General features: G+C 44.7%; 1 protein-coding gene across 1 annotated transcript in view; it reads left to right on the top strand.

Moving 5' to 3' along the window:
• COLEC12 (collectin subfamily member 12) overlaps positions 1-23,131 on the top strand; it is a 197,040-nt gene that overhangs the window by 152,672 nt on the left and 21,237 nt on the right. Inside the window, exons 4-8 of the mRNA XM_042910501.1 lie at positions 169-267; positions 1,468-2,514; positions 15,116-15,604; positions 16,829-16,965; positions 18,219-18,328. Coding sequence (XP_042766435.1) covers positions 169-267; positions 1,468-2,514; positions 15,116-15,604; positions 16,829-16,965; positions 18,219-18,328 — 1,882 coding nt within the window. The remainder of the gene's footprint in view (positions 1-168; positions 268-1,467; positions 2,515-15,115; positions 15,605-16,828; positions 16,966-18,218; positions 18,329-23,131) is intronic.

Raw genomic sequence — 23,131 nt, forward strand, 5'->3', positions numbered from 1 at the left:
GACAAGTTGTTTTTCTACGAGAATGGCTTATTCCTCATGTTTGATTTCATTTATACTCTTTTTGTGTCAATCTGTTTCCTGTATTCTGTAATGAAATGGTCTTTTGTTGAAACTGAAAAATAAATTATGAGCAGGTGTGTGTACTAATCTTTAGTTTCCAAATCTTAGTTGTAGAAAAAATGGACAATGTTACAGGTGGCATGGAGACATCTCGCCAAACCTATGATGACAAGCTCACAGCAGTGGAAAGCGACCTGAAAAAATTAGGTAATCTGCAACAAGAATGACCCATTAAACTAAATCCTCTAATTCTACATTAAAAGACCATAGCTCTTTAGAATGACATTGCTATAAACTCACATCCACCCAGAAGGACATTAATTTTTGTGTTGTGCATTGAGTTTTTCCTCACAATTTAATTTAAAGGCGTCTACGTTTTAAAGTTACAGAGCAATCTTAGAGTTGGATTCTCCCCACCCCCAAAAACTACTCCATATGCCAGTTAAAACCTGAAAGACCAGGCACGCCTGGGTGGCTCAGTCAGCTAAGCATCCAACATCAGCTCAGGTCATGATCTCACAGTTCATGAGTTCAGGGCCCACGTCAGGCTCTGTGCTGACAGCTAAGAGCCTGGAGTCTGCTTTGGATTTTGTTTCCCTCTCTCTGCTCCTCCCCTGCTTGTGCTCACTTGCGCACGCGCTCTCTCTCTCTCTCTCTCAAAAATAAATAAGCATTTGAAAATCTGAAGACTGGGGCGCCGGGGTGGCTCAGTCAGTTAAGTGTCCTACTTCAGCTCAGGTCATGACCTCACAGCTCGTGAGTTCAAGCCCCGCATCGGGCTCTGTGCCGACAGCTCGGAGCCTGGAGCCTGCTTCGGATTCTGTGTCCCTCTCTCGCTCTGCCCCTCCCCTGCTCATGCTCTGTCTATCTCTCCCTCTCTCTCAAAAATAAATAAACATTAAAAAAAAATGCTTATAAAAATCTGAAGACCAATCCTGATCAAAAAGTACCACAAATACACTTTAATAAAAACTCTTTTATAAAATTTCCAGTCAATTCCTATTTGAAATATTCTAAACTGCATTGAAGAATTATGAAAATTAATTTTTTTTAAATGAAAGATTCCAGTTGTATCCTTGAATTTTTGTTTCCATTTTTTTGGAAGGAATTAATGGTAAATTTAATAAACAGTTTATTGCCTTCTTGACACCCTGCCCAGTGCTCTAGAATCTGGTAGAATTCCCCTCCTTCTTTGAGAAAAGCATTTAACAAAGTTAGTACCCTTTCCACTTTTCCAGGACCCAGTTTTAATAGACATGTGGGTTTTACTAACGTAGACCATTCTGCATATATCACAGATTTTATATCTGAAATACGCAGTGCATACCAATTAAGTCTCTTTGGGATCTTTGACCTCATGTGAACATTTCTTCATATCACTAAGTAACAAAACATGTCTTATTCCAGGGGACCAAACTGGGAAGAAAGCTATAAGCACCAACTCAGAACTCTCTACCTTCAGATCAGACATACTGGATCTTCGTCAGCAGCTTCGTGAGATTACAGAGAAAACCAGCAAGAACAAAGACACGCTGGAGAAGTTACAGGCAAGTGGGGATGCGCTGGTGGACAGGCAGAGTCACCTGAAGGAAACTTTGGAGAATAACTCTTTCCTCATCACCACTGTAAACAAAACCCTCCAAGCGTATAATGGCTATGTCACCAATCTACAGCAAGACACCAGCGTGCTGCAGGGCAATCTGCAGAGCCAAATGTACTCTCATAACGTGGTTATTATGAACCTCAACAACCTGAACCTGACCCAGGTGCAGCAGAGGAACCTCATCACTAATCTGCAGCGGTCTGTGGATGACACGAGCCAGGCCATCCAGCGAATCAAGAACGACTTCCAAAATCTGCAGCAGGTTTTCCTTCAAGCCAAGAAGGACACTGATTGGCTGAAGGAGAAAGTGCAGAGTTTACAGACGCTGGCTGCCAATAACTCTGCCTTGGCCAAAGCTAACAACGACACCCTGGAGGATATGAACAGCCAGCTCAGTTCATTCACAGGTCAGATGGACAACATCACCACAGCCTCACAAGCCAATGAGCAGAACCTGAAAGACCTGCAGGACGTACACAAGGATGCGGAGAACAGAACAGCCATGAAGTTCAGCCAGTTGGAGGAACGCTTCCAGCTCTTTGAGACGGATATTGTGAACATCATTAGCAACATCAGTTACACTGCCCACTACCTGCGGACGCTGACCAGCAATCTGAATGAAGTCAGGACGACTTGCACAGATACGCTGACCAAACACACAGATGACCTGACCTCCTTGAATAACACACTGGCCAACATCCGTTTGGATTCTGTTTCTCTCAGGATGCAACAAGACATGATGAGGTCAAGGTTAGATACTGAAGTAGCCAACTTATCAGTAATTATGGAAGAAATGAAGCTGGTAGACTCCAAGCATGGTCAGCTCATCAAGAATTTTACAATACTACAAGGTAAGTGAAAATTCCGAATTTACTTGTGTTAGTTATTAATTGCTATATAACAAACGACCCTAAAAGCTGGCAACTTAAAACAATAAACACTTGCTATCTCACCATTTCTGTAGGTTAGGAATTCAGGAGTGGCTTAGCTGGGTGATTCTCACTCAGTATCTTTCATAAGGTTATGTCAAAATATTGGCAAGGGCTGCAGTCATCTCAAAACCTTAACTGGGGCTGAGAATCTGCTTTCAAGATGACTCACGTACATGGTTTTTGGCAGGAGGCCTCAGTTCCTCACAACGTGAAGTTGCTTGAGTGTTCTCACAATATGGCAGCTGGCTGCCTCCAGAGCAGGTGATCCAAGAGAAAGCACAAAGAGAAGTCACATGCCTTTTATGACCTAGCCTCAGAAGTCACATACCATCACTTCCACCATAATCTGATAAATCACTAAGTCCAACCTGGGGAGATTAAGCTCCACATCTTGAAAAGAGTTTTAACTATGAACTTGTGGTCAGTGGTCAAAGACAGTCCATTAAATATTTGTTGAATTTGGACTTTGTCAGTGCCTAGCTCTTTCAAGTCTTTATAATTGGGCTCCTTTGAAAGCAAGATTAATTTTTTTAGGTCACAGAGATTCCTAATTTTTTAAAGTTTATTTATTTTTAGAGAGAGAGAGAAAGAGAGTGTGTGTGTGTGTGCGCGCGTGCGCACAAACATGACGGGAGGGGCAGAGAATCCCAAGCGGGCCCTGTGCTATCATTGCAGAGCTTGATGCGGGGCTGTATCTCATGAACTATGAGATCATGACCTGACCCAAAATCAAGAGTCAAATGCTTAAATAACTGAGCCACCCAGGCACCTCAGAGATTCCTATTCCTAAGTGTCATGAGCAGATGGATGGATGGCCATCCCAGTAACCATAAGTCCACAGAGAAGAGAAAGAATGTGACTTGCATATACAATCTGAGTTTTACTTTCATCCAGGTCATCCATGTAAATTGAAAATATTTGGCTCAAATTAAGTCTCCTTCTGAGATTTGCAGCAACCATATAATAATAGTATTTTTTAGTCATAAACTATCTTCACAGGTTTTAAGTTGAAAGTACTATGTGAAAGATGCTGTGCTGAGCCCTCTGAGGTATGCAGAGAAGCCCAGGTGGTCTCTGCCCTCAGGTAGCTCAAATGAATAGAAGGTCAGGGGCGCCTGGGCGGCTGGTCGGTTAAGTGTCCAACTTTGGCTCAAGTCACAGTCTCACGGTTCGAGACTTCAAGCCCCGCATCAGGCTTTCTGCTGACAGTGTGGAGTCCATTTCTGATCCTCTGTCTCACTCTGTCTCTGCCCCTCCCTCACTCATGCTCGCTCTCTCAAAAATAAGTAAACCTTTAAAAAAAAAAAATCAAGAGATTTAGAGTATCAGGAGACTACCTGTTAAGCAAAATAATCCTGGTTTTCAAAAAGAGGATATAGGTGGATTCTACACACTGTGTAGAATGGGAATTTGTCTTCAAGCCTGAGAAGAGGATAATTTGTGAACCTTCAGGAAAGCAGCAGTCATCATAAGGAGTTCATTAAGAAAGCAGGTGATGGGGCGCCTGGGTGGCTCGGTCGGTTGAGCGTCCGACTTCGGCTCAGGTCATGATCTCACGGTCTGTGAGTTCGAGCCCCACGTCGGGCTCTGTGCTGACAGCTCAGAGCCTGGAGCCTGTTTCAGATTCTGTGTCTCCCTCTGTCTCTGCCCCTCCCCTCTTCACGCTCTGTCTCTCTCTGTCTCAAAAATAAAAATAAATGTTAAAAAAAATTAAAAAAAAAAAAAAAGAAGAAAGCAGGTGAACCTAAACTTATTTCTGCATATTAACAGAGTTATTCGATTGTTTAAACTAGGAGAATGAAAAATAGCATATCTGGATTTTACCAAGGCATTTGTCACTAATGTTGTTAAGAACAAGATGGTAAAAATAGCTACTGGATTATAGCACAGTTATATGGGTTTATGGGTTACGTTGGTTTTCTGTGCTATGTAACAAATTACAAACTCAGCAGCTTAAGACAACACCTATTTCTTTCTTTTTTTTAGTTTATTTTTTATTTTGAGAGAGAGCAAGCAGGGCAGGGGCAGAGGGAGAGATAGAATCTGAAGCGGGCTCCATGCTGTCAGCAAAGAACCTGACAAGGGTTTGAACTCAAAACTATGAGATCGTGAACTGAGCTGAAATCAAGAGTTGGATGCTTAACTGACTGAGCCACCCAGGTGACACCCATTTCTTATCTCACAATATCTGTGGGTTAGGAGTCTGGGCAAGGCTTGGGTCCTCTGCTTAGGGTCTCTCACCAGGGTGCAGTGTTACTGAGGGGCTGAGGTTTCATCAGAGGCTTGACTGGGGAAAGATCCATTTCCACGCTCCCTCAGGTGCTTGACAGAATTCATGTCCTTGCAAATGTGAGATTGAGGTTCCTGGGGGATTTCAGGGGAGTAAGGGGTACTGGCCTAGAGACCACCTACAGTTCCTTGCCATGTGACCATCTGACAACACTGCAGCTTCTTCAGAGCTGGCAAGGGAGTCTCTAGCTCCAGTCTGCTGAGACTGTGTTATGTAACGTCATCTCATCTAATGTAAGTCAAGGGGGTGACATGCCATCATCTTTGCCATGTTCTGTTGGTTAGAAGCAAGTCACAGGTTCTACACTCAAGGGGAAGGGATTACACGAGGGTATGAGTCATTGGAGATGACCCTAGGGTGTGTCTACCACAGAATGGGTCTAAAGAATGGTAGTTAATGAGCCCCTGTGAGGCTGGCAGCAAGTCTGGATGGCAGATGGCAGGGGCCCATTCAACAGCTTTGTCCGTGACTAGCATGAGGATATGGATGACCTGGTAATCCAATACTTGTATGACATGAAACTATATATACTAGCCCATGGATGACAGAATCATAATCCAAAATGACCTGGAGAGGCTAGAATAATAAAAAGATACCAACAAATGAAGGAGATAGGGAATACATGTAAAATCCTGCTGGTAGGTGGAAAAAAACAAATAGAACAATGTTGATGGGAGAGCATGGCTTAAAGAAGTATGCATGAAAAGCATGGTGGTTTTAGTTGATTGTAAGCAAGTCACTGTGTCTGCCAGTGAATCTAATGTGATCTTTGACTATATCAATAGAAATATGTCCAAAATGAAGGAGGTGATATCTTACTCCATTCAGTGTGGCAAGACTATCCCTGGAGGATAGTGTGTACTTTGGAGGGGTCCCTTTCAAGAGGGGCATTCACAGAGCAGCATGTTCAGAAAAATTTGCCCAGGATTATGCAGTCTAGATGTGCTCAAGGAAAGATTGAAGGACCTGGGAACTTTAACCTGTAGGAGAGACTGCTTAGTGGGAGACAAGGCTGCTATCTATAGCTATTTAAAGACTGTCACATGGAAGAGATTTTAAATGACATCTGAGGAAGGTGAAACAAAGACTAATGAGTATTCATTAATAGAAAACATTTTGGTTTTATATGATGTTGCTTATAAAAATTGGCATTGCCTGTAAATATAATGGCTTCCCTGAGAAATATGGATGTCCCAACTGGGGGATGGACAGTTGCAGGGACACTGTGGGTGTAAGTCATACTCTGAATAAGGGACAGGTTTTCAAATGATAGAAAAGGTATTAGGGGACTAGTTTTTCCCTGTTTTTTCTCAAATTCAGAATGAGGGCATATCTCAATAGATAATGCAACCACATGAAATAAGAGCTTGCTAAATTTCTCTGGGCATTGTAAAACCTTAGAAAATCCTATTGTAGTTTTCTGGCCATTTTCCAGCTATAAGTTTTATGGTTTTATTATTCCATTAGTCCAATTGCTAGCTTGTCTTCTACAAGTAAACTTTTGACATATTTAGTGTGTATAGACAGTGTGACTTGTCAGCTAGGGAAGTGTGTGAAAAGCTTATAGTTGAACATTCAGACCCTGGCTTTAAATTAATGTTTCCATTATTGTGATTATTTTTATTGGCTAATGTTGAATGTGAGTATACTGAGTGCTTTGCACAAACTCTGTAGGATAGGAACTTATAAGATCATAACCAGTTTACAGGTGAGGAAACTAAGGTTTAGAGAGGTGTTTAAGGAAACTGCTCAAATTTACAGATGGTAAATAGCTAAATAGTATCAAGTCCAGCCTTCCTGGTGCCAGAGCCCATGCTGCCAACCCCGTCAGTAATTGCTGAAAGTGAGTGACCCTCCTCTACAGTCCCCAGCTGCCCCTGAAGTAGTCTGTGAGGGCAGGGAGCTGGGATTTCGTTCTAAGTGCGACAGGGAGGTTTTAAGCAAGGTGGTGACATGGTCTGATTTATATTTTTAAAAGGTCATTCTGGGTGCAGGGTCAGGGGGTGAGGTGGGAGAAGAATAGATTACAGGGGAGCAAGCAGGGTGATGGGGGTCCAGTGAGGAGCTATGGGCCAGATATGAGTGACGTGGATATAAGAGAAATGGGTCTCATCATTGAGGAGGAGTCTTGTAGGCAGACTCAAGGGCAGCCTTACCCTTCCGTGGTCAACAGGGCCCTGCTGTAGAAGCCCTGACTGGCTTCCTCTGGCTGTACTCTGCCGAGGGGGAGGAGTCTACAGGTTCAAGGGGCTGCGAGTATTCAGAGCTCACATCAACCTGTTCTTGACCCCATTTGATGCCCAAGACCCTAGAATTTCCTACGCAAAGTGTCCGAAGCCCAGAGGAGCAGCCGTGAGGCATGGTGTGTTGTAGGGGTGGTGGTGGAGGGGTGTGGACAGAAACTGAACACAGGGTCAGGGGCCAGTGTATGTGGCTAGATGAGGCTGATGGGTGGATTGGCTGTGAGGGTGAGGGAAAGAGAGGAGCAGGATGTCTCCTTAGTTTTTAGCTGAAGCAAGTAGGTGGATGGACAGACTGGGGAGGTTCAGGTTGAGAGGCCCGTTTAGACATATTAAGTGGAACATATCTGTTAGAATGAGGTTTCTGACTCCGTGCTTCTGAAACACCTGAGATCCTGGTTTCTAAATGATTTTTTCCTTTTCACATATGCCTTTCCTATATTACTTTTATCCTTGGTCTTTTTATTACCTGCACTTTCTGTGAGGTAAATGAAACTTCTCAGGCCAAACAAACTGCCCCCATTCTATTCCATCTGTTCAACTTCCTCCAGAACGGGAATGCTCATGAGGTGTTCCCACGGAAGAAGAGACTGGGGACAGAGCTCCATTTCCCCTTGCACTTCTCCAGTGCCTTTCCTCTGTCCCTCCCAGCAAATCTTGTTCCTGAGGATGAGGGAAAGATGAGATAAAGTAGGATGGAGCAGGATTGGATTAACTTTGGGTTATGTTGGGCTTGCCTCTGCAAGATTCAGAATACCCTGATGCTTCCTGGGAAATCCTTTGGACTCGCACTTAATGAGCCCTCACGCATATGGTGCATGCCGTTCAGTCACAGGAGACATTGGCCTCATTGCGAAGTAGAAGCTGAAGCTGCCTGCTTGCACTGAAGCTAGGTGATAACTGGAAATAGATTTTAAACCCCATGTTGAATCCCAGCAACAATGATCTCTTTATCCATAAACCAAAAATGCTTTATTAGAAAAGCCTTGTTTTTGTTACAAATAATGTAAATATCTTTATGCTCATTGTGTATGTGGAGGACTTCACTCGTCATAACGTCACAGTGCACTCTCGGGTAGGAAGCAAAGAATGCAAGGTGCACCTTCCTAGCACAATCAGAGTGCTCCCTTCCTTTGTTCTTGTGAGAGAGGCAACAGATTTAGTGGGTAAGAACAAGAGCTCTGGAAATAGACCTGAACACAAATACCAAGTTCCTCATCCTCTCCCTGCCTCAGTTTCCTATTCTGTATCTACCTTTAGAGTTATGAGAACTTCATGAGATAATGTCAGTAAAGCTCTTTGTACAGTGCCTAGCAGGCAGTTGGCTAATATTCATACTCAAATGTGAGTAAGTTCAGTGCCTACCCAGGATTTCTGCTGCAGCCCCAGCTGCTACGTCACAGTGCCAAACGACAGCTTTGTGTGCTCAAGGAATAAAATTGTACAGATGGGGTCAGTGTTGATTTGGTTCCAAAAGTACTTACTGCTGGCAGCCCAGTGCCTAGCCTTGGAGAGGACTCAGAGTCAGGTGCTGCTGACAGCTAGCTTTCACTCACTTTCCAGTCCATTGTCTGCAGTGTGCCAGTCATACTGTTAAGCACTTGGTTAATTTGTTTTCCTTGTTCCATCTCTTTAAGGTAGGAATTACCAGCATTCCGCATTTGCAGGGCTGGGAACCATGGCACAGAGCCTGAGTAACTTATCCAAGGTCAAGGAGCTAGTAATGTCAGAGAGTACTAACCCTGGATCTAATTCCCAAACTGATGCTTCCACATGAGCCCCTGCTGCTATGCAACGATGTAAGAGAAAAGATGGCATGTTTGGGAAGTTGAAATGTGGAAGTGTTTGTTTTCAGGAGAACAGTCGGTTGAGGTGTAAGAGATTGACATTTGAGCTGGACCTTGACAGATACGTAGGAAGGCTGAATGGATCAGGCAGGAGGCCTCAATTTCTCTCATTGCCAACTGCCATTCTTGTCATGCTTCCTCAAAGAAGACTGCTTGTCTGAGGACCTTTGAGAGCAGGCATTTGAGGGCATAGAAACAGAACTGTGGCCAGTTGGTGAGAAATGGTGGTTTAAATATACCCTGTGGACAAGGGTATATTTGTGGAGAGGGAGCTTCCGTGGCTTTCCAGAAGCCTGTCTTAAACATGAGGTTAAGAATCAAATTATTTTTCAAAATTATTGCCAAATAATATCTTTTAAATTTCCTCAAACAAGTACTTTTAAAGCACGTCAGTGAGAACAAACTGAGGGTTGATGGGGGGTGGGGGAAAGTGGGTGATGGGCATTGAGGAGGGCACCTATTGGGATGAGCACTGGGTGTTGTATGGAAACCAACTGGAAAATAAATTTCATATTTTAAAAAAATGAGAAGAAAAAATGTCTCAGATTATACGACTAGTTTTCTCTATCTTCTAACCTTACCACTAGAGGTTCTAAAATGAAGTCTCCAAAATCTTGCAGGGCAGTAAGAATTGAAGTGGTTTCTCTACTTTCTGCTTTATTGGAAAACAAATTGGAAACTTCTTTCAGGGGTAGGACACAGGGCTGGTCCTCCTCAGGGCCTGCAGTTTGGTTTCCAAACCAGAAACAGCAAAGTGATGTAAATTTACTCTGTCTTCTTTAAACTGTTTTGGGGCGCCTGGGTGGCTCAGTTGGTTGAGCGGCCGACTTCGGCTCAGGTCATGATCTCGCGGTCTGTGAGTTCGAGCCCCGCGTCGGGCTCTATGCTGACAGCTCAGAGCCTGGAACCTGTTTCAGAGTCTGTGTCTCCCTCTCTCTGACCCTTCCCCGTTCATGCTCTGTCTCTCTCTGTCTCAAAAATGAATAAACATTAAAAAAAAAAAATTTAAACTGTTTAGAGGATTCAGGTGTTCAAGGCTCCCAATTCTGGAGGGTGGGGAACAGGGAGGATGTTTTGCTGGCAGTAAAACACAGGCTGCTCAAAGATCTGGTCTAGGTCATATTCAGGCATTTCTGGAGCTTGCAATGGCTTTACCAGCAACCTGGGTATTCTGGCATTTCAGAATCTTGAGCCAGGGAGCCACTCACTTGGTCTTGAAAGCAAATTTCAAATTTGCTTCTGAAGGGGGACATCACATCTGCCTCCACATGTAGCATTTACCACATTCTCGACTCTGAACACAAGTTGTTACTGCCCAAGCTCATAAATAATCCTGGGTCATTTATCTCACTGTTGCGGTTTTAAGGCACTAGGGGTGACTTGTCTTTTATTTCATCTTCTTTTCATTTCAGCAGCTGCCCAATTAAAGATTCAAGTAAGACCTAAAAGCTTGGGATCGTCCAGATATTAATATTTGATGCTAGTATCCCAGGTCCTAGAAGAAGATATACCCCTGGAATTAATAATCTATTTTTTACGGGTAGCCAGTATGGCTATTTTACAGGTGGCCAGTGGTTTTAGCTTTTTTTCCTCAGTAATTTTTAAAAAGAAACAAGTTGTAAATTTCTAGTTCTTAGTGAGCAAAGTACGGTCTTACTGAATACTTAAGTATATGAATGAATCCTCTTACATATGGGACACATAGAGTACATTTTTACTTAGCTCAGCATTGGAAGGTAGAGTGCCAGCTTCCTGCTCTAGTGTCATGATGGTTTTCTCCCAAGGCTGGGGCAGCCATGGATGAAGAAATCGATAACCCTGTGCTTGTCAGGAGTTTATCTACAGTCATTGATATTCAACCTTGTCTTATTAAGAGAGATGTAGCAATTCCTGTAAAAAATTCAGTTTTCATTCTAATCCAGCTGGGAAATGCATCACAAATAAGATTTTCAAGGTGCCTAGGTGGCTCAGTTAAGCATCCAACTCTTGATCTTGGCTCAGGTCATGTTCTCACGGTTTCATGAAGTCAAGCTCCACATCAGGCTCTGTGCTGACAGCATGGAGCCTGCTTGGGCCTCTCTCTCCCTTTCTCTCTGCCCCTCCCCCACTCTCTCTCTCAAATAAATTAAAAATAAAATTAAAAAATTTGGAGGTGCCTGGGTGCTTCAGGTGGTTGAGCATCCGACTTTAGCTCAGGTCATGATCTCAAGGTTCATGGGTTCAAGCCCCATGTCAGACTCTTTGCTGACAGCTCGGAGCCTGGAGCCTGTTTCGGATTCTGTGGCTTCCTCTCTCTCTCTCTGCCCCTCCCCCATTCATGCTCTGTCTCTCTCAAAAATAAATATTTTTAAAAAAGAGATTTTCGACCTTTATATCAGAGGCAAAACCTTGCATATTGACATCTTTTCCCTTCCTTCCCAAGATCTGGAAGTTAGCACCTGCTGATATTTTGCACTGACTATGGGATCCATGTTTGATGCCATTCTTAAAATAAGCCACAACTTTTGTGTGGAGTGAGTGGGGACATTTGAGAAGCACTTCAGTTCAGAGGGAAATAGCTAAACACCATAATAAACCCACCCAACCTCAGAGAGAAATAAGATTAATGAAAAGCTGTCATCCTACGTAAGGAAGGTCTCGGATTCATACCCGGAGAGGAGTAGAGAGTTGTGTGTCTTCGGAGTTCTGTTAGAAACAAGAGGAAGGTGTTCTGGAAGAAATATAACTCCCTGTCATGTCAGGAAGACAAGTCCCAGAACAGTCACTATTCCATGGGCATGAGTAAACCCATTTCCCATAACCTGCAAGTATAGTACCAAACCCAGTTGTGAGTGATTGAGAAACACTGATTGTTGGCAAAACCCATAAGGAGAATAAGGAATAAAGAACAAAGAGTCTAAAGCACTTGAATTTCCCCCCCCCCCCAAAAAAACCTCTTCATTATTTGGATTTCTAAAGTCTAAACATAGACCATAAAAAGAAACAGGTGGGAAGAAAAGCTACTTTTATTTTTGCTATTATTCTAACTAAATTAGAATTTTGTTGTTGTTGTCTTGGCCTATTTGTCAGTATTGTTCCGCTAGAACCTTCCATAATACTACATCCATTATGGAGGAATGAATGCACACACCACCATCCCCACTATTAATCTCTAGGGCACTATTTCTCAACCACACAAAGGAACTAAGATACTTTTTTACAGAAGATCGATTTGACAATGAAAATCCACTTTCTCTATCTTTACTAATACATTCCAAGAGCCTCCTCAGCTTAAAAAGAAAAAAAAAAAAAACACCTCAGATTGCAGATGAAGAGACTACTGGATCAATTCTTAAATGTGTGTAGAGTCAAGAAAGATCTCCCCAGGACCATTCCGTAGCAGCAGCCAGGAGCATCCTGATACATAGACTGAGTGGAGCTTTACTTCTTAGAAAGGTAAGGGGCACCAAGCAAATCGCTGCTCCCCCCAAAATCTCTCCCTTCTGGTCTCTCCTGGGGCCCAAACTATTGGCATCAGCATGCTAGGCATTTAGATCTGTGATGCACATTGGTTTGATAAACACTGTCTGAATAAGGACTATACACCAGACACTGCTAGCTGCTAGATGGAAAAGTGTTCTCAAAGAACAAACAAGTACTAAAAGATTAGAGAAAGAGGAAAAACTTCCACCTGGGAGGATTACGTGGTAGGTGGATAACAGTTCTCCAGATGGATATGAGCAGAGGCAATTTTAAGAGAAGAGATACGCAGAAGTGCAGAGGAGGATGGACTAAAGACATGTTAGACCAGGTCATGAAAACCCTGATTTAATACCACATGACCGGGTAGTGGGGACAAAATATTTTAGGGCAAGTGGAGATCAGAGCTGTGGGACAAATGTGGGCAAGATACAGAGTGGAATGAATGGAGAGGAATCAAAGGTAGGAAGAGCAGTTACTATAGAGGATACTATAAAAATCTGCCGAAAAGAGAACCCCCACACTGGGTCATGATGAAGGACAGAGGGAAGAGGTGGTTGTGATGATGTAGGATGAGGGATGATGGAAGAAGGGCATAAACAATAAAGAGGTGATAAGGTCAGTTTTAGATATGTCAGGTTGGAGGTGCTGGCAGGACATCCCAGAGATAATGGACAGTCCAACTATGAGATGGAAATAAGGGCCAGGAGAGCTAGTGATGGAGAGCAGCCAATAGGAGCTGGTGGGCAAAAGTCAGTGAGTTGGGTTCGGAGAGAAAATTCTTCATTACAAAGTCTTCTCAAGCAGATGAGAAAGACCCCTAGAAAGGGTTCTCAAAAAAAACACACTGAAGCTCGTCCTAACCATTAGCATGAACTCTCTTACAGCTTGGTAGTAGGTCTGCCAGTCAATCCAGGGCAACATCATGAGTACCTTAAATGAGGAAAGCTGAGTCCAGAGCCAAGGTTCTTGCTACAGGAGAACAGAGATGGGTGGGCTAGTTAGGGCCATGGATAATATGAGGGTACAATGGACATCCATCAAGACCTAGAGAGGGGAGTGGGGCAGAGAGAAGCCCCCTCCCCATTGAGGCGGGAAGGCCTGCTTCAGTGTTCTGTCCTGATGAGCTGGTGGGGGAGGAGTGGGGTAAGGGGATCAAGAAAAACATAGGGTGGGAGGCCTATCTACTCTCCCTCTCCCCAGCACTTCTGCCCATCCAGCCTGAAAGGCTTTCCACTTCTATGGAAAGAGCGAGTGTGGATCTCCTTTACTTATTCACATAGAGAACAATGAGATCTCAGACACTCAAAAGTTCCGGGGAGTAGAATATTTGAGAATAGTGTCCTCCTAGATACAGTCATTGCAACGAGAAGACAGGAATTACCATTCCAGCTCCACCACTAGACTGTAACTGTTCATGTCTCATTCTCCTGGATAGATCTGTCTTAAGGAGCTAGCATGGAATAAGAGCTTGGTGTCTCTGGCCCTACACGTCCTCAAATGTACTCTGGGAATATAATCTCATAGATACAGTTCAGATAACCTAATGTATGTGAAACTAGCTCAAAAACTGTCAAGTCACCATATAAATCCTGGTTGTGGTATGTTTGTGTGCAGTTCCCCGTCACCTCTAAGAATTTACAGAAAACAAAACAATCCCAGGTTGTGTGAGCATCTCTAGGATGACAAGGGATGAGCAGGTATTTGCCTTCTTCCTTTGGGGGAAAAATGTTGTTTTTCCTCTCCCTTGCCCAATTAGATGGTCGCCTATTTTTTTCCGTAGCCCACAGCCCTATTTGCATTAGACTAACAAACTGGGGAAAATGACACTTAGCCCAGCTCGTAGAACACTTTCCCCCAGAGACCCTCTGAGCTGTTCCACAGGTGAGCAAGGCTCAGCCTCAAGGGCAGCAGCATCCCTGCAGCACTGGCAGAGGGGCCAGGAGGGCGGGAGTGAGGTGTCAGAGGAGAGGCTGCCACTTGGTGAGGATGAATTAGCAGAATGGTGCTTCTCAACATTGGATGGGATATTTCATTCACTCTATGAAAAGAAGAGGAAGTAGTAGGAGAGAATCCCCATCCCAACTTGCACTGCTTTTCTCCTGGTGATGGAACAGTCCCAGACGATTAAGGGAGCCCAGGTGAATGGTGTGAGTCACTGCTGTGGTTGTTGGCGTGAAGCTGTCCTTCCCCCTAAAACATCAGTGGATACCGGAGGGTTGTGTGCCATTAAGATATATTCTAAATGCGGGGCGCTTGGGTGACTCAGTTGGTCGGGCATCCGACTTTAGCTCAGGTCATGATCTCATGGTTCATGGGTTTGAGCCCCGCGTCGGGCTCTGGGCTGACAGCATGGAGCTTGCTTGGGATTCTCTCTCTCCCTGTCTCTCTGCCCCTCCCCTGTGCGCTTGCTTGCTCTCTCTCAAAAACAGGGGGAAAAAAAAAAAAACATTAAAAAAAAATATATTCTAAATGCTTGGAGCAGAAAGGGTGAGCTTAGTTAAGAAACCTTTTTGTTTGAAAAAAAATACCATCGACAACAGTATAGTGAAACAAGCAGTCCTTTAATGAATATATTTTATATGTCTAGATTTTTTTTAATTAGATATTTTATAAGATAAATTCTTCACTATCACTCACAATGGATTTTTGTTCATGCCATGTACATTTTTTTTATGTTTTAGGTCCTCCTGGCCCCAGGGGTCCAAAAGGCGACAGAGGACAGCAGGGACCCCCTGGTCCCACTGGCAACAAAGGACAAAAAGGAGAGAAGGGAGAGCCTGGTCCACCCGGCCCCGCTGGTGAGAGGGGCCCAATTGGGCCAGTTGGCCCCCCTGGAGAGCGTGGCGGCAAAGGCTCCAAAGGCTTGCAGGGCCCCAAAGGCTCCCGTGGATCCCCTGGGAAGCCTGGCCCTCAGGGCCCCAGTGGAGACCCAGGCCCCGCAGGCCCACCAGGCAAGGATGGACTCCCTGGCCCTCAGGGCCCTCCTGGCTTCCAGGGATTGCAGGGCACCGTGGGAGAGCCGGGGGTACCTGGACCTCGGGGGCTGCCAGGCTTGCCTGGGGTGCCAGGCATGCCAGGCCCGAAGGGTCCCCCTGGCCCCCCAGGCCCATCAGGGGCAGCGATGCCCCTGGCCCTACAGAATGAGCCAACCTCTGCACCTGAGGCCAATGGTAAGTCTGAGCCCTCCCTCACAACCAGGGTCAAGGGCACTGTGTGGGGTTGTGCCCAGCCCCCAGCATGCAGCCCATATGCCACCCACACCCCACTTCTCTTGGCATTGAAGGCACCACGTGGGCAGGCATGGACCCCGTTGCTCTCACAGGCCTCTGCACCAGGCAGTGTCACTCAGGCACATGTGTTTCTCTCTAAACACTATCAGGTTCTCTAGCACTTGTTTGTGTAGCTAAGTCAAGCCCTTGGACAAATGCGTCCCCAGACATTTCCTTTGTGACAGTCTGAGCCTGGCTACCCCCCACCCATTTTGTTCTCATTTTATGCCCTTCAATCTGGGGGACAGACATCCCTCAGTAACTATGTAGATGGAATTTTGTTACTAAAGCCCAGATTTCATTGTTTCGAGAAGGTGTTATGGTGCTTCTAGTTTTTTATAATTCTTAAATTTGCTTACTAAATTTTGATAACTTGGCAAAACCCTCAGTGTTTGGTTATCAACCAAGCCTGTTTTTCTCTCCTTTGAATCACACCCAGTTCCACCTGATTTCCTTAAGCACGACTCTGGTCATCCTTGTAGCTCCACGAGCCCAGCTTTGGTTCTGGGTGCTCCCATCTAGTTACTGATTAGTTCCATGTGACTCCAGACTGATGTGGAACATCTGCATCTGCATTGCCTTTTGTTGTTGTTTCTGTCACTATAAATACTAATCCAGACACAGAGGAGCTAAGACCCAGCAAAAATGATTTTCCAGGCTACGTAGTTTTGACTACTGTGTGCTCTGTGGCCTGCCCTCCTGGACCAGTCTTAGCTCCCAAGGTGTCTGTCAAGGGCAGTCACAGGCTTACACACAGACGCTGGAACTGCTCACTCCTGGCCTGTGAGGGAAGTGAGGCCAAAGCCATGGCCTCTGACATATAACTGAAGAAAGGCATAGCGCTTCGTGTGTGTGTTTGTGTTTTCATTAATATTTTTTAAATTTTTTTTTAATGTTCATTCATTTTTTGAGAGACAGAGACAGAGCATGAGCCAGGGAGGGGCAGAGGGGGAGGGAGACACAGAATCCAAAGCAGGCTCCAGGCTCTGAGCTGTCAGCACAGAGCCCAAAGCGGGGCTTGAACTCAGGACCTGCAAGGTCATGACCCAAGCTGAAGTTGGCCACTTAACTGACTGAGCCACCCAGGCGCCCCTAATTAATAATCTTAAACATTTGCATTCCTAGGCTGCCCACCTCACTGGAAGAACTTCACAGACAAATGCTACTATTTTTCGGTTGAGAAAGACATTTTCGAGGATGCAAAACTTTTCTGTGAAGACAAGTCTTCACATCTTGTTTTCATAAACACAAGAGAGGAACAGGTATGTTTGCAGCATACTTGGAGAAAACTATAATTTAAGGATAGTTTACATCTGGAAATTGCATGCTTACTGGGGATTCGAAGATATCAAGAATCTATAGTCACATAAACACAGAAGGCCACATTCTGGAGATTTGGGCTTTATCCAGTGACAAGAAGCATTCATGGCACGGGAATTCTGTCCTCTTGCTTCTTACCTGGAAGATACTGCGTTATTAAGCCGGAGATCTGTGGCTCACCCCAAACCCCGCCTCTGGTGGCTGTTAAAAGAGCCGTAATGTGGAAAAGAAGCCTGCAGGCTGGCATCAAACACCTGTGGAGAGAGAAACAAAGGGGCATGAACACTGTAGGAGTGGGTGCAAGGGACCAGATCTGTGGCTTCAGCAGGGTCAGGAAGAGCAGAGAAGACCACGGGGTAGAGCCCATACATAACGATGTTGACTACTCCCTAGGCCCCTACTGTGTGCCAGGCACGGTACAAGGCATTTCTCCTTTACACCTCACAACAACCTTAGAACCTAGGGGTATTATTATCCCCTTTTTACAGATAAGAAAACTGAGGCCCCACAAGGTTCAATGGCTTTATTTATGGGATTAAAAAGTAATGCAGAGCTGAGACTGAAACTGAGGTCCCTCTAGCAACCATGCCAATGGGCTTTGGTGCCACACTGTTCCAATGGCCTCCTTCCTTTTCCTTAAGTACCTCCAGCAGACACAACCCTGAAAACAGATGTTTCCTGCAATAACTGGCCAGGAATGAGCATCCAGTCAGGTGCCTGGGCTTTAGACTGTGTAGACTTGGGTGTAATCTCAGCCCAGCCACTTACTATCTTGGTTACATAGGTTGCTGTGAAGGCTTAAAGACATGTGGCATGTGACACACTGGACGTGGGACGTGGCCAAAGGAAGAGCTCAATAATGCCACGGTTGTTAGTAGTATTAGAACATGGGAGCGACGGCTGATGGAGAGGGATGGAGCCTGGTGGGATTCATTGAGTTGTCTGGGTGATTTACAAGAGGAAAAGCGTCCCATAAATGTTACTTACAAACTTATAAGAGGAGAAAGTGTCAAAGCCCCAAAACACTGCAAAACAAAACAGGTGCAGTAAAAAAGAGCAGAAGCATGTATGTGCTCTAACAAACATCCTCTTTTAAATGTCCTTTTTCCCCCCAAATGCTGCAGGGGACAGGGGAATTCCCCCAGGTATGTGTGACCCCAAAATAATAACACATTGTCACTGTTTTGTTTTTCAGCAATGGATAAAAAAGCAGATAGTAGGAAGAGACAGCCACTGGATCGGCCTCACAGATTCGGAGCACGAAAATGAATGGAAGTGGCTGGATGGGACGTCTCCGGAGTACAAGTGAGTGCTCAGAGGCCTTCCAGATCCCTGGGAAGACTTGGGCTGCTCTTGTTTTTCACCTTTTGCCTGACCCCCTGTAGTTTCTTCTTTAACCACCGATGCCCCAGATGCCCCTCACACTGAGGCTTCTGGTACAAGTGTTGTGTCTTTCCACGTGTGCTTGAGAATCACTGTGCTATAACATAAGGTTCCTTTTTCTTTTCATGGAGTGAATTTTTTTCATTTATATGGGGAAAAAAAAATCAGAGACTCCTAAAAGCTCACAGTATGGGACTTGGACTGAGGTGTTCTCCTTAAATGGTGCTCTGAAGGATAAGGAAGCCCAGACTACTTCAGGCACGATCAGAACTTGCCCCAGCCCTGTTCCTGACAAGAGCTGGGAGTTCCCTTGAGGATAACACCATCACTGCCCCTGACCCCAGCGGGGCTTCTGGCCAGAGTATGATTATGAACTACAAGTTTATGACAGGTGCACCGTGAACAAAGGTGTGTGTTGTAAGTCCAGTGTGACCTGAGTTCTGTAAAGGCAACGACAAAGAATGGAAGCCCTTTATAAAACCTGCTCAGACTCCCAGGCTCATGGGGACTTCTGTGCCCCTAATTCAATCCCGGGCTGTAATGTCAGCTCCTTCCCTAATCCTGCCCAAGGGTCATATGGTGGCTGAATTGTACCAATCTGAATTTCACTTCTTCCAACTCCTGTCTTGCCTCTAATGGATGTGAAAATAGGCAACAAGCTGCACCACATGGAGCAGAATTTATGCAAACTCACTTCCGAATAACCAACCTTTCCTGTGCTGGAGAAGAGAAGGCAGACCTGCAGAGGCTCAAGCAGGCGTGGTTTGGAGACAGCAGTGACCACGGCACCCAGGAAGGAGACAGTGAGGTGTTTCAGGACTAAGATGGTGTCGGAGGTATTGAGGCCGAGCCTGTAGCTGTCAAGGAGGAGAAGCAGGGGCCAGAGGCGGTGGAGAAGCCAGTGAGAGTTTTTAAAATGTTTCTGTGTGCCTGTGCACAGGTAGACAGACAGGCAGCTTAGCTTTGTACTTTTAAATCTTCCACGGGACCAGGATTAGAGGATATAGGTAGAAACCTGAGTAAGGCCATTTCTTTACAAAACAGTGACCAAACATCAAGATGGAACATGAGAAGGTTTTAGGTCTGCTCCGAAGGCGAGCCTCACAGTGCCCACAGGGCAATTGGCTTTCTGCCTGCTGGCCTGACAGATATCCTGTCGGCTCCCTCTGCACCTGTCCTTGGGGGAGAGGAAGCTATGCCACACCCTGGCGCTCGGGAAATTGGCTGACAGCCCACCCTGAGCACCCAGCGTGGCAGAGATGTACTCAGGAGACGCGAAACAGTTGGGAGGGTTGGCGGTGGAGATGGAAGGCATCTCCCTTTAGAGGATAAAGCATAAATCTTGTCTTCAACAGACAGGAGTGCCAGGATCTTTTGTTTTTTTTTAAGGGTAGGCAAAGTTAGGGGCGCCTGGGTGGCTCAGTCAGTTAAGCATCTGACCTCAGCTCAGGTCATGATCTTGGGGTTCGTGAGTTTGAGCCCCACATTGAGCTCTGTGCTGACAGCTTGGAGCCTGGAGCCTGCTTCAGATTCTGTGTCTCCCTCTCTCTCTGTTCCTCCCCTGCTCACACTCTCTCTCTCTCAAAAATAAATAAACATTACAAAGGGTGGGGCAAGCTTTAAAAAAATCAGCCTTCTCCACTTTCCTCACAGCTATAAGTGCATAAAAGGTCTGGGTTAGACTCACTGAGAAATTCAATCTTAAGCCTTCCTCCAAGAAAAAAACTAGATTGGCCCATATGGGATGGATTGAGCTGAAGCATTATTGTCTGCGCCAACTCTCCCAAAGGAGAACTTTTCTCCTCTTCCCTGGGCTCCAGCAGGAATTTGGTGACGGGGAGGAGAGCACCAGTGTCAGTACCTGGGACCTGAGAGGGATTAGATGATCAGACACCTTGCTGGGAACTCCTCCCCAGCCACAGCCACCCTGGAGCCTCCTGAGAGCCTTGGCTTCTGACCCTAACCACAGCACACACTGCACTTCTCGTTTTCCACCCAGAGGAACACATATGTAGTATGTGAAAAGTCCCCAGGATCAAGTTTTAAAAGCAAGAATAAATTAGGCAGACATATTATGAGGCCTCAATAATGGAAGGCTAATTTAATTTGACATAGAATAATAAACACTGCTCAAACTAGAAAAAGAGCCAATGCAGTGAGGTCTGGGTTCCAGGGTTTGACGTGGCATTCGTAGCTGCCAGTTACTCCACCATGTGAAATCTCATGTCTTCACCTGGCAGTGAGTATTACAGAAGGACCTATGTTGGCATTGTGAAAATTAAATGAGATTATGTATATAAAGCATTTAGTTCAGTACTTGGTTCATGGGAAGTGCTCAAGAAATGTCACCTACTAGTATCAGTATTATCACTATTATTGTCATAATTCCAACTATCTTCATACCAGTCAGTAATTGCAGAATAACACTACCTAGCATTTATGTATTTTACCGTATCCTTACTCAGATGCCACACATAGTTATCTCACTCAGATCCCACACCAAGGTTGTGAAGGCACAACCTTGTGCCTTGCCCAGGCTGCAGAAGAATCAATCATGTCTCCTAGATGTCCTCTTACCATTTTCCTCCAACACACACAGCTTCACACCCACCCACACCCTCACTCTCACAGCCCTTTTGAAATTGTTTCAGGTGTTTGTGGTACTGTTGAAGTGGAAATAGACAAGAGATAAAAGGTTCTCCCTGCCTGTTGCCTACCCACCCCCCCCCACCTCCATTTTTATGCTGAGACCTAGTTGACAAAGACTGCTGGAAAAAAAAAACAGACAAAAAGCAAGGGTAATAACATGGAATGGATGCTAGATGCCAAAGGGTTGGGTCATACACACCTGCATTAAGATTTATTTCTAATAAAAGATACGACCTGCCTCAATCTGTGGTGGCTCAGGATGCTGCCCAGGACAGTTTCCCAGATGCTTTGGGTCCACACTCATATATAATTCCAAGGGAAAGAATGGAGGGCTGAAATACGTTGCCAACATTTTATTTGCCACTTAAGGACATGTTTTTTAAAAATTGCATATCAACAAATCTTGGTATTAAAAAACCAAGTCTATAGTCCTTTCCAAGAAGACACTTGGCCATGTCTGTCTCTCTCTCTCTCTCTCTCTCTCTCTCTCTCTCTCTCTCTCACACACACACACACACACACACACACACACAGTTGTCCTTTTCATTTCACCACAGAACTGTGAAAACTTCTTTCCTGGCCAGCATCAAACCCTGACTGGAGATTGGAATCCAGGGGCCCATAGTCCTATGTCAACATTCAGTGAATTATCCTGGTGAGTCCACTGTGAGCCAGCCTCTGTGCTGGCCTAGAGGATCTTTTCCAGAGTACAGAGGCAACAGTGAGTGAGACATGCTGCTGCTCATGTAAAAAAAGTCTGATTTCCAGGACCATGTCCCAATCAAGAAAATAGACACACCAACCCTAAATGTGGACACAGCAAAGAGTGGGGCTTCAAAGGAGATTTCAACATTCTCCTTATAGTAATTGATAGAGCAAATAAGTAGAAAAATCAGTAGGGATACGATGGACACTGTTAACTAACTTGACTTAATTGATGTTTATGGACTGTTTCACCCAAGAGCTGTAAATGCACTCTTCTCAAGCACATTCGGTACATTCACCAAGATAAACTATATGCTGGGCCATCACACAAGTCTCAATGAATTTAAAAAGAACTGAAATTATACAGAGTATGTTCTCTGACCAAAATTAAATTAGAAATCACAACAAAAAAGATATCTGCAATATTGTCAAATATTTGTATATTAAAGAACACACATCTTAATAACCCATGGATCAAAGAAGAAATCAGAGAGGAAACTTGCAAATGTTTCAAAGAAAATGAAAATATAACATATCAAAATTTATACAGTTAAAACAGTGTTTAGACTCCTCTAATGTACTTATGTTTTTTTAAAAAGTTTTTTATTTTTTTTAATGTTTATTTTTGAGAGAGAAGGAGCATGTGCGTGAGCTGTGTTGGAGCAGAGAGAGGGAGACAGGATCCAAAGCGGGGTCTGCTCTGAAAGCAGACAGCCTGATGTGGGGCTCAAACTCACCAACCGTGAGATCATGACCTGAGCTGAGCCAGGTCGTAATCAACTGAGCCACCCAGCAGCCCTTGAAAAAAGTTTTTAATTTGAAAATCCGTGATCTAAGCTTCCACTTTATGTGGGTAGAAGAAAAGCAAGTCAATCCCAAAATAAGTAGAAGGAAGGAAACAATAATGACTGGAAAGCAGTGAAACAGAACACAGACACATGAAAGAAAGGATCAGTGAGCCTAGGAACACATCAAAGCTGATCTTTCTACTCTGGATGTAATACATGCAAGTACGTTGTTTGGCAGAGATCATCACTGTTTACAGAGGCTGCCTGGTACGAGTGCAGGAATCAGACACAAGTGGCATGTAGGCTCTGCCCACTGACTTGGCCCAGAGCACAACCGAAAGGGAGCCTTGTAAGGCCTTTTCCAGCCCACTCTGCTTGCTGTTGCCCACCTTACTTAGATCACCAAAGATGTGAGTATCTTCCTGAGGGTTTCCCAAAACACACTTGAAGTTCCTCTATTCCTCTTGTCCACTTCTTAGTCCCCTGAGCAGAACCTCATTTGGTGGGAATATGCTGTTATGTGTAACACTCTCATCTCTGCATTGCAAAGATAAAACCTGGGTTGCCTCTGTCCATGTAGACT

This window comes from Panthera leo, chromosome D3 (genome assembly GCF_018350215.1).
Source record: "Panthera leo isolate Ple1 chromosome D3, P.leo_Ple1_pat1.1, whole genome shotgun sequence".
NCBI lineage: Eukaryota > Metazoa > Chordata > Mammalia > Carnivora > Felidae > Panthera > Panthera leo.